Here is an 11718-nt window from a genome sequence, read left to right as displayed (position 1 = left end):
CAGGCCACAACTTCTAGGGGCTGAGGTTAGAGACTTGGGTAACTGATGGCCCTTCCTCAGAGGGTCTTCTGTAGGCAGCTGCTCCAGGCCCCAAACCAAGATATTACTCCTCAACAGATGCTGCCTGCCCCACTCTCCACATGGCCTCCTGCCAGCATGTCTGAGACAGTGCCGTGGCAGTGAGGCTGAGCTGGCCCTAGATGGCACTGGGGGATGGGAGGTAGAGCAGGCCTCAACCTCATGTTTGGCTACTCATGCAGGGTCAGGTACCCAGTCAGTTTTTTCAGGGCAGTACAGCTCTTTGCCTCCACTTCTTACGTCAGCCCTTCCCTGTGTTGTCAGGTGTTGGGGCAGCAATTCTTCCTGTCTCTAGCCCGAGGCCAGGAGCCTAAGCTAGGCTTCAGTGCAGGGGTGCTTCTCAGCCAGGGGACCCATAGGGATCAGCTACTCTGAGGCTGATCTGGACTGCCCTGATGCTTGGGGCTGTGTATTCTGAGGAGAGGTGGTCCCCCATGTCCCCAAACAGGGAAGGACCCAGGGCTGCTGCTCCATTGTCCTGCGGGCTGGGATGCCTGGCCACAGTGGTAAGGGTCAGGGAGGATACTGAGTGGCAGGTGATGTTCCTGGGGTTGCCACCTGCCCTGTGTTTTGTACTTTGAACCTAGGCTCCATTAAACATCTCTCAGATGGACAGGCGTCCTGTGTCCGTGTATCTGTGGGCTCCTGGGTGGGAACAAGAGCATCTGGCGAGGGAGTGGAAACCTCCAGCTGCTGCCCAGGACTTCCAGGACAGGGACTGGCGGGTAGTGGGCTGAGGGCCTTCAGCCTCTGTGCCTTGCCCGTGCTGTTTCAACACAGGTCCATCACTTTTTTACTGTTTGGCACGATCCTAAAGAAGGGTGTGGCATGCCAACTGTTGGTTCGGGGGAATGACTGCAGGTCTCATTAGCAGGCCCGCAGCTCCTGTTTATCTCTGCTCAGGTTCGTGCTGCCAAGGACAGGGGGTTGAGGGAGGCTCGGGGAAGGGACATGGTAGCAAAGCCCAGCCCCACTTCATGAGCTCAGTGGAAAAGCCTACTGTGAGCAGAGCCCCGACAATGGGCTCCATGAGTCACTGCTCAGTCCTGCGAGCTCAGCCTGTGCAGCCCGCTGTGGTCAACCGCTGTGGGCTGGCCCTGGGCCCAGCCCCCCCGGGGCTCTCCACCCGGCCTCAGTCTGTCCCCATTTCTGTCTGTACCTCAGCCATTCTGGGTTCAGGTCTGTGCGCTTTGTAGCCTTCAGCATCTTCTCTGTCTCTCCTTTGGTGATTCTGGCTTCTATGAACTCACAGATGGGGAGCCCTGGGAAGGCAGGGGTGCGGTGATGCGCCTCAGGCTTCCCTCATCAGGGTTTGTGGCAGGCCATGTGCTGTGTGCTGGAAGGACAGAAGTGGACAACATATAATCTGTTTCCATGAAGCTTACGATGCACATTCTATGTGGAGCAGAGGGCCCCAGGCCAAACCCTGCCTCTGTCTTGGTGTGTCTGGGTAGCCCCCTGGGAACCTGCCTGCTGTGCCCACAGGTGCCAGGGTAAGCTATGGTCTGCAGCTGAGGCCTCTTCTTTGCCTCTGGCACTGAGATGGGTATGTGTGTCTGCCAGTAGGTCTGCCCCAGCTCTTAGGGTGTCTGAGGGGGTGGGGGAGGAAGGCTGGCTAAAGGATGGGGTGAACAGCAGATGGGAGGGGAGAGGGCAGGAGGTGGTGACTCAGTGGGGGCGGCCCTGGGACAGAGCTGGGGACCAAGCCAAGGCTGGGCCCAGTGCTCGCTGAAGCTAGAGGAGGGTAGGATGGAAGGTCTGGCTGGGGCTTGGACATGCAGCAGGACAACACCAAAGTCACTCCTTCAAAGCCAGGCTTGTGCATGAAGAAGGCTCCTCAGTAGCAGGGAGTTTAGACTTTGGGTGCTAGCCTGGGTGGGCCCGTTCGTCATGCTCAGGTTCATGGGAGCCACTCCTCCATCTTAGGGTATGGGGAAGCTAGCCCATCCACTTTTTCCTCTCCTCCCTGCTGCCCAAGGATGCTGTTTACACATCCCACCTTCTCATAATCTCCCCACAAGTCTAGGAGCCAATGTCAGACCCGAACCACGTGTCCCAGAGGGCCTCCAGACACCAGAGTTGGGAAGTCTGTCACTGCTCTCCCAGGGGCTCCCTTCCATCATTGCAGGATGTCCTGATTGAGGGGGCAAGGTAGGAATACCACCAGCACTGGCAGTGAGCAGGGGGTTCACATGTGGGGTCTCCCTAGTCCTTATGGCAAGCTGAGATGAAAATAACTTTTTGTTTTTTTTGGGCAGGTGAGTCCCAAAGACAAAATCATCTGGAACCCGGCAGCAGGTAAGTACAGGAGCCAGGCTTGGGCTGGTGCATCCCGCTCCCGGACCCCAACCTCAGCAGCAGCTTCCTCATGGGACTTTGCAGGGAAAGCAGAAAGAGGTGCCATGGCTGCAAGTGGGTGGAGGGGCTGGCCTGCTGGTCCTGACAGGCCTGGGTCAGCTTCCACCATGCAGCCCGGAGACCAGCCTCATTCAGTGAGTGCCTGAGCCAGGAAACCTGGAGGAAGATGGGGTTGCGCTGGAGGACCCCTCACTCTCACCCTGCGCGAAGATTCCCCTTGGGTTTCCAGTTGCTTGAGGCTGGTCGGGTTTAGGGAGTCCCTCCCTCATATGCACTTTTTCTCCTTGGGGTCAGCTCCTTGTTCCCAACCCCTCCTTCCCATATACGGCAGAGTACACTCACCCTAGGGATCTCAGGGGTCCCCCTCCGGGCTGTAAGCTGGAAGAGGGCACGGCCTGGTGGCTGTGCACCCCAGAAAGGCCGAGACACCGAGGGTAGGGCGCGCCAAGCCACTGAGGGATTCCGGGGGGCAGGGCAGGGTGGAGCGAGCCGCGTGACCCGCGAGAGGAGGAGAGTAGCGGGGCGGCTTCCTTACCCATCCATCGGGCCGCCCGGGAGGTCCGTTCGCCTCGGTGGGCAGCTGTGAGGTGCCCTGCAGCTCCTTACTCCCGCCCGTAGGGGGCGGGGCGTCGTCCTCTGCATCTTGGCCTTAACTGCCCTGCGGCCGGGAGGCGGCGCCCGAGGACGCCGTCGAGGCTGCCGTCGGTTCACTTGAGGGTTCGTTCAGTAGTGCTGCCACTGGAGCCTCTCGGTTTCCTGTGGCACGGCCCCGGGAAGGAGGGTGGTGAGTACAGCCTGCGGGAGAGGGAAGGCATGCTCCGGAGCCACCAAGGAGCCAAGGCCAGGCTGTGCCGACCGAGGCAGAGGGCAGCTGCAGCCTGCGCCTCCCGCGTGCGTCCACGATGCGACCGTGCGTCGGTGGGCGGCACCCACCCACAGAGGCTCACGGGAGCGCGACGCAGGCGTGGGCAGGAAGGGAAAGGCGTGACGTGCTTTTTCCTTCCCAGGTCCGCGTCTCGGGGCGACCGGTGGTCTGGCCTGACGTCTAACCACCTTCTACGGCCTCGTACTCGACCCTCATCCGGCATCCCGGCTTCTGGGTGAGCTGAGGCCTCCACACAGAGCTTCAGCCCTGCCCCACCGGCTGCCCTGAGCCGACCCACCTTAGCGGGGTGATGGAGGGGTCGGTGCAGGATGGAAGTGAGTCCCCAGATGCCCAGGGTCATGCCACTGACTGGAGGTTTGCTGTGTGCAGTTTTGGGGAAGCCTGGGAGGAGGAGGAACCACCTGCTCTCCAGATGCAGGTTCCAGACCCCATTCCTCCAAGAACCATGGTGGAGGCGGCCCTGGACTCAGGGCTTCAGTTACCCCCAGAACAAACAGTGTCTGCTTCAGGCCACTCAGAAGAGCCGGCTCCCTCGGGCGTGGAGAGCCTGTTACTCCCCATGTCATCCATGCTCAGCCTGGCACAGGGTGAGGGTGCCAGCCCCGAGAGTGGCTGGACAGGGAACTCAGGCCAGGTCAGGGTAGTGCCAGCTGGCCTGGGCCCTGGGGTATTGGACGGTGCTTCTGTGGACCTTGGCGACCCTTCGGTAGAGACCTCACCAAAGCTGCTGGAGGCAGGTAAGGGAGGTGGGGCCCAAGGAAAGGGAGTGGGGATGCTCTGGAGGGGGGGTGTGGAGACCCTGGAGGTGCTGTCTGTCCCTACTCAGCCGAAGAGGGTCCGAGAAGGGGGTCTTTGGGCAGGTGGGGAAGTAATGACGCAGTCATTTCCTTTTCGAAGATTCCAGTGACTCCGGTCCTGCTAAGCTTCCTGATGGCCTCCTGGCCCAAGACCTGACCCAGGAGCTGTTGGCCAGTGGCATGGCAGCCTTGCCAGGTAGTCAGGCGGGCCTGGAGGGGGTGGGAGTGAGGTACCCCAGCTGGGCAAAAGTTGACTTCCTAATCCCCACAGGGACCCGGGATGTAGAAGGCCGAGCTGTGCTGCTTCTCAGTGCCCACACCCCCACCTGGAGTCACCCCCAGTGCAGCAGCCACGAACTCACCCGCCTCCTGCTCTACTTGCAGAGCATCCCTAGGTTTAAGGGGTGTTGGTGGTTGAGGGACTGAGCCCCACTTTGGAGCTGTCAGGATCTGAGAATCAAATCCCTATCCCTTTTAGACCCCATGTGCAGGCCTTGGGTCTGACGGTGCTAATCGATGCTCGGATGTGTTCCCCAAGTTCTTCCCTCTTCTGGGGACTCAGCCAGCTACAGGTAAGTGTGGGACTGTGGCCCCAGCCCTTCACCCTACCCCTGCCCCGTTCCACGTGTGTGGAGTTGCATGGGTGCAGGGCTGAGCTGATGATTGCAATTGCTTTCAGGATACAATCCCAGGGTCCGTGTATCGTGTACTGCTAGTAGGAAAGATGCCAGAGGAGGCGCCATCAGAGCTGCGGGTACTGACCGAATGTGCTGGGGGGATGGAGGTGGAATACCCCACCACACAGGTCCCGGTCATCTTGCTGCCTTCTCCACAGCTGGTGCAGGTGCCCTCCCGCCAGAGCCTGCTGACGCACTTCCCCTCTGCAGGGCTTCCCATTGCAATGGGAGGGTGCCTGCCGTATTCCCACCAGGCCTGGGTGGATTTCCGGATGGTCAGTGCACCGGGGCAGGGTGAGGGGAAGGGAAGGGATGCAGTGACTTCTATCGGAGCGTGTTCTGGGCTGGCTCCAGTGAGCATGTGGCTGGCAGGGACCCGGGAGGACTGCCAGCAACACATGCACTGCTCTGGTCATATCTGCTTCTGCCCACAGCGCCTGGAAGCCCTAGTGCAGAGCTGCCAGGGGGTATGTGCCACACTGCAGAGAGCCATCGAGAGCGTGAAGGCTGTGCCCCAGCCTGTGGAGTCTGGGGTGAGTGTCCCCTGTCAGCACCTTTCTTCCAGAATGCTCCCTGTTTTGCCCTTTCTCTGCCTTGTCCACCCAACTATCTGTTGTCCTGCATCCTAGGAAGCTGATGGCCTGCTGCAGCAAATGAGGGTCTTGATGCAGCAGGTGCTAGACTCACCACAGCTGGCCTGGCTGCAATGCCAGGGGGCTGTGGAGCTGGCATGGCTGAAGCACGAGGGCCCAGGCGTGACCCTGAGCCCAGACTACAGGTAGGCAGCCACCATTTCCCATGCCAAGGACTTGAGCTGCTGGCCAGATTCGGTCAGGATTCAGGGTCTCAGGACAGGGTGGCGTGTGGAGTGGAGCAAGAGGACTGGTAGGGCACAGAGGAAGACCATGTACCACTGTGCACCAGGCCAGCTATGGACAAGGCTGAGGAGCTCTATGGCTGTGTGGACAGACTGCTGCACCAGCTGACCCTTCAGAGCAACCAGCGAATACAGACCCTGGAGTTGATACAGACATTGGAGGCCCAGGAGGGCAGGCTGCACCAGGTAGGCCCTGTTTCCTTTCTCAGGCCTGATCCCCTGACGCCCCTACCAAAGCTCTCTTCAACTTTTCCTGCTTGTGTCCCACCAGATTGAAGTATGGCTACAGCAAGTGGGCTGGCCAGCCCTGGAGGAGCCCAGGGAGCCCTCACTGGACATGCTGCTGCAGGCCCAAGGCCCTTTTCAGGAGCTGGACCAAGTGGCTCAAGTAAGTTTGGTTGCTTGTTTATGCTGCAGGTGTTGGGGGTCCCTTGGGCCAGGCACTAGGAAGTCAGGAGTGAGTGAAAACAGATGGAAACCTTGTGCTTCTTGGAAAGCTGAGGATTTTGAGTTCTAATCAAAGGGTCACAGTTATGAATGTATTTGCAGACCAAGGTAGGAGTCCTGGCAAGAAGCAGGGCAGGATTGAAGGCCTGTCAGCCAAGGTGGTGGTGATTCTTGTTTTTTGAGTTACATTTGAACTGAGAGCTGAAGGACAAGTTGGTGTCAGTCAGGCTGAAGAGGGTTGGAGATGGGGTTTCAACATCCCAGCCTGGGGAAACAGCAGGCTCACAGATCCTGTGGCAGGGTTAGGAGCCGCAAAGCCAGTGAAGTTGAACTGCAGAGCAGAGGAGTGAGAGTGGGATAAGGTGAGGAGTGGAGGCTGGAAGAATGGGCGGGCCAAGTCCCTAGGCCCTGGAGTGTAATCAGAGCTGCAGTGTAGCATCTTACCCTCAGGCTGATGAACACCTGCATACAGAACCATGGGACACAGAGAGCTGGCTGTGCCTTCCTCTGTGGCAAGGGAGACAGAGGGGAGGGGGGCAGGCAGTTAATTTCGCAGGGAAGATCCTGATAAGCCAGTGACATCCTATGTTGGAGTTATCTGGGTTTGACGACCTGGCTTCAGCTCTTACTCCAGAGCTCTGGTGATTCAGATTCTCGGAGCCAGCGCCCAGGTGATGGCTCCAGGAACCCGAGTCCTGCCAGCCACACAGGAGGTCTGGATTGGATTTCTGCCTTGGGCCCTTGACTGCTGCAGACATTTAGGGAGTGAACCAGTGGACGGGATGCCCATACCTCCCTCTGCCTTTTGAAAAAGAAAATTAAAAATTCAGAAAGAGTTGATGGGGGGTGTTGTCAGAATGAGTGGGTGCTGTTCCCTGAGGACTGACAACTGAGACCTCTCAGGGGTATGGGTATTTGTGAGTCCAGTTATGGGTGTGCTTTTGGGTGTCCTAAAGATCAGGAGGGGTCTGGCTAGTCATTCAGTGGCTGTAGGTGTGTGGGTGACACAGGGTAGTCACACAGGAGAGAAGCACATGATTTTCAGGAATCCCAGTGTTAAATGGCCCCAGGGGAGAAGGGGAGCTGGAGGAAGGGCTGCCAAAGGAGAGGGGGAGTCGGGAGGAGGCGGGGAGCCCTGGGGTAAGGCGGAGTGCTATTGAGATGCACTCAAGAGCCAGGGGGAGTGGGTGGAGAGAAGGCACCACCACAAGAGTCCTGACGGCTGATGGGCAGGTGTCAGTGAGCTGCATGTGTGTTCAGGGCTGGGTTACAGTGTGGGGGTAGCTGAGCCCACTCTGTCTCTCCAGGAGCAGGTCAGGCAAGGGGAGAAGTTCTTGCAGCTGCTGGCTGGCTGTGAGGCGGGCAACCTGGGTCCTCTAGGGGCACGCTTTCTGGCCCTGCGGGCCCAGCTGAGTGAATTCTCACAGGCTCTGGCCCAGCGGCGCCAGCGGCTGGCAGATGCCGAGAGGCTGTTTCAGTTCCTCAAGCAGGTGAGTGCACAGCCCTGTTCCACTGTATGGTCAGCAAGGCTACATGGGTGCTGTTCAGCTCTTCTTTGTGTCTTTAGTCTCACCCCACAATCCAGTCCCTTGGATATGACCTGGGGATGGGCAGTGGTGGGCAGAATAGCAGAAGGCTCAGCGACCTTGGGCTCAGCTTCTAATGTCTGTCTGGCCTTGGCCCTGCAGGCCTCGACGTGGGCTGAGGAGGGACAGCAGGTGCTGGCTGAGCTGGAGCAGGAGCACCCAGGGGTCGTGTTACAGCGGCTGCAACAGCACTGGACCAAGCACCCTGACTTGCCTCCTGCCCACTTCCGAAAGATGTGGGCCCTGGCCACAGGGCTGGGTTCAGAGGGCATTCGCCAGGAGTGCCGTGGGGCCTGGACACGCTGCCAGGACACATGGCTGGGCCTGGACCAGAAGCTAGAGGCTGCGCTGAAGTCAGCACCCATGGACAGCACAGCTAGCTTGGGTGCCAGCCGGCTCTCCACTGTACCTGCCGTCCCTCCCCTGAGGAAAGCCTACAGCTTTGACCAGAATTTGGGGAAACGGTTCAGTGAGCCTGGCCACTACTGCCCCCGTGTGGCCATTGTCCCTGCCTGCCGGAGGACAGAGGCTGAAGGAGGTGGCCAGCCCAAGTCATCCACATTGCCTCTACCAGGCCCTGGCTGTGACCACCCCAGGAACCCTAACAGGTACAGCCAGTGGGCAGGGCAGGGAGGGTAGTGGCAAGTCAGTGTCCTGGGTCCTGATTCCACCTGTCTGGCAGGCTACAGATGGTGCTGGCAGAGATGGTGGCCACGGAGCAGGAGTATGTCCGGGCTCTTGACTACACCATGGAGAACTACTTCCCGGAGTTGGACCGCCCTGATGTGCCCCAGGGCCTGCGTGGTCAGCGTGCCCACCTCTTTGGCAACTTGGAGAAGCTTCGGGACTTCCACTGCCATTTCTTCCTGCGCGAGCTAGAAGCATGCACACGGCACCCACCCCGCGTGGCCTACGCCTTCCTGCGCCACGTAAGCCCTGCCTGCTCCAGAGAGCTCAGAGTCAGGAGGAAAAGCAACAGGAGATGCTGTGGGCTCCTGGCGGAGCAGAGGTGTCCGCTAGCTAGAGAGAGCAAGCAGGTGGAGCAGAGCAACCTGTGTCTGCACTGGGGCAGGGGCAGGGGCAAGGGCAGGGAGGGCTCTATCCATGGTGAGCCTGACCGAGTACAGTGAACAAGTGAAGGGGGCTCTGAGCTGCGTGAAACCAGAGGAAGGTTCTTGGGGCTATGGGAGCAGCAGCTGAATGCAAGGCTCTGTCTAAGGGGCGGGAGTCTGCCCCAGGGGCCAGATCACACCTCCTTCCAAGCAGAGCAGTTTGGATGTGGGGAGGAGGTGTTCTGGGAGCCATTTGTGGTTAGCACTTTCTTTGGCCCTTTAAAGCAGAGAGATGTCTGGCCCAGGGGACAGCCTTTGGGAGCGTCTAACCCCCTACACCTGGGCTGAGCTGTGTGTCCTCACAGAGGGTGCAGTTTGGGATGTATGCACTCTACAGCAAGAATAAACCTCGCTCAGACGCCCTGATGACCAGCTATGGCCATGCCTTCTTCAAGGTAGGTGAGCTTGAAATGGCAGGAGGGTTGGGGCAGGGGAATACCTGAAGCCACCCAGTGGTTTCCCACCCCTTCCCCAGGACAAGCAGCAAGCACTGGGGGACCACCTGGACTTGGCCTCCTATCTACTGAAGCCCATCCAGCGCATGACCAAGTACGCGCTGCTGCTGCAGGAGCTGGCACGGGCCTGTGGGGGACCTCTGCAGGAGCTCAGTGCCCTGCGAGCAGCTCAGAGCCTTATACACTTCCAGCTGCGTCATGGCAACGACCTGCTGGCCATGGATGCCATCCAGGGCTGCGACGTGAGCCATTCCAGCTTGTGGTGGGTGGGTGCCATGCAGGTGGGAGAAGAGGCTGAAGGGGCAGGGCACCCATCAGGCCCCAACTTTGCAGGTTAACCTCAAAGAGCAGGGGCAGCTAGTGCGTCAGGATGAGTTCATGGTGCGTGCTGGGCGCCACAAGTCCCTGCGTCGTGTCTTCCTCTTTGAGGAGCTGCTGCTGTTCAGCAAGCCTCGCCGGGGGCCTGCAGGTGTTGACACATTTACGTACAAGCGCTCCTTCAAGGTACTCATGCCGGGTCCTGGCTCCTGCCCCTTGCCCTGGCTGTCCCCTTATTCTCCATGCGCTTCACCATGTACCTCTCCCTTGGCTACATAGATGGCTGACCTTGGCCTCACTGAGTGCTGTGGCAATCACAACCTGCGCTTTGAGATCTGGTTCCGCCGGCGCAAGGCCAGGGACACCTTTGTGCTTCAGGCCTCCGACCTGGCCACCAAGAAGGCCTGGACAGCTGACATCTCACGCCTGCTCTGGAGACAGGCCGTCCACAATAAGGGTGGGTCCATACCCTGTACTCTTCATACCCCTTGTCTGCACAGCTCACACGGAAGGCCCCAGTTCCTGGAGACACACAGGGAGTTAGGAGGAGGCCCAGGAACAATAGCCAGTGCCGGAGCAAGAGTGCCACACGGTCATGGGCTGTCACTTTCTCTGACTTTGGATGCAGGGTTAACCTCTTTGAGCATCAGAGGTCCTATCTCTAAAAGGAAGTTCTACCTCCTCCTGACTACGAGGAGAGAGGCCAGCACCAGCGAAGCCCAAGTGGCTTGTCTGCTGGGTTTGGGTGGACAGGGTGAACTTAAGGGAGTAGGAGTTAGATGGGCCTGAGGGACATGCTGCTGTTCAGAGGGGCCCCACTGATGCCTTCTCTCATCCAGAGGTGCGCATGGCTGAGATGCTGTCCATGGGTGTGGGGAACAAGGCCTTGCGGGATATCGCCCCCAGTGAGGAAGCCATCAGCAACCGCAGCATCAACTATGTCCTCAAGTGCCGAGGTAGCAGGCAGGGGGCGGGAATGATTGGCTGTGGGAGGCCATGGGTGTCTCTCCTTGGGACTGCAGGCCCAGTGACCCTCTCTCTCCTACAGAAGTTCGCTCTCGTGCCTCCATTGCTGTAGCCCCGTTTGATGACGACAGCCCCTATATGGGGGCCTCGAGCACCCTACCCGGAGATCCTGCCTCCTGTTCTGTCCTGGGGCCCCTCAACCTGCACCTGTATAGAGACCCAGCTCTTCAGAGCCCCCACTGGCCCCTGTATCCCCCAAACTTCCCAGAGGAAGCACTGCTGGAAGCTGAAGCGGAGCTGGGCAGCCAGCCCTCCCTGAGTATGTCTGGGCTTGGCCAAAGGCAGGGGCATGGTGTAGGGGCTGGATCCTCCCCAACAGCTCACCTAGTCTTTTCCTCAGCTCCTGAGGACTCGGAGGTCTCCTCACAGTGCCCATCAGCCAGTGACTCCAGTGGCTCCGATAGCAGCTGTGTGTCAGGGCAGACCCTGGGCAGGGGTCTTGAGGACTTATCCTGTGTGAGTGCCACTTTGCCCTAACCCTACCATCCCCTCACCAGCACTGTGGGGGTCTATGACTGTCTCCTTGGAATGAAACTGGGGGTGGGTAGACTACAGCCATTCCCCCAAGACTCCCTTGGGCCCACAGCCAGGGAAACACATTCACAGCTGGCCTGGCACCACAGGTGTGAGCCTGGGCTCGAAGATGAGCAATGGATCCAGCAGTCTGTACCTCCATGGATGCCCCCCCGGATCCACTGTGACTGGCAGCTGTGACGCCTCCTACCCATTCAGGCAGTACTGTTGATCACTCTTTCTGATGTCTCTGGCCATTGACTGTCACAGGGCCTCTCCAGGGTACCCTGGCAGCTGGGCCGGATGAGTATCCTGTTCCTAGGTGACTGCCCTGTGTCCCTGGCCCTGTGTCCCTATCTGTCCCCTCCACAGCTCCCACCTCCAGTTGGGGTTGGGTATCAGCTTGGGTGGAGTGCGTCTCTATGCTCTAGGTTGGTGGGGTACCATGTAGCCTTGAGCAGTGACTGGGCTGTGCCTAGCCCCCAGGGGAACACAGGTAGGTTCTAAGGTCACCAAAACAGAAGCCAGCCCATCTGTTTTGGGCCCTAGCCTTTGGGCCCTACCCTTTGCATGCCTGATTTCCAAGCC

The 11718-nt window shown here is 59.3% G+C and overlaps 1 protein-coding gene across 1 annotated transcript; it reads left to right on the top strand.

Moving 5' to 3' along the window:
* The first annotated feature begins 3611 nt into the window (after nt 1-3611).
* LOC121157796 (puratrophin-1-like) lies at nt 3612-11094 on the top strand. Its single transcript, XM_040982174.1, has 20 exons — nt 3612-4059; nt 4220-4315; nt 4391-4514; nt 4598-4691; nt 4799-4873; nt 4955-5071; nt 5231-5329; nt 5426-5574; nt 5721-5859; nt 5945-6061; nt 7428-7610; nt 7809-8314; nt 8389-8635; nt 9124-9213; nt 9294-9515; nt 9607-9777; nt 9871-10048; nt 10431-10547; nt 10640-10876; nt 10958-11094. The coding sequence occupies exons 1-20, from the start codon at nt 3612-3614 to the stop codon at nt 11092-11094; spliced, it is 3546 nt and encodes a 1181-aa protein (XP_040838108.1).
* The last annotated feature ends 624 nt before the right edge of the window (nt 11095-11718 follow it).

This window comes from Ochotona curzoniae, unplaced genomic scaffold (genome assembly GCF_017591425.1).
Source record: "Ochotona curzoniae isolate NIBS_2020 unplaced genomic scaffold, NIBS_Ocur_1.0 contig_3622, whole genome shotgun sequence".
NCBI classification, from domain to species: Eukaryota; Metazoa; Chordata; class Mammalia; order Lagomorpha; family Ochotonidae; genus Ochotona; species Ochotona curzoniae.
This window is presented reverse-complemented; position numbering and strand designations above follow the sequence as displayed.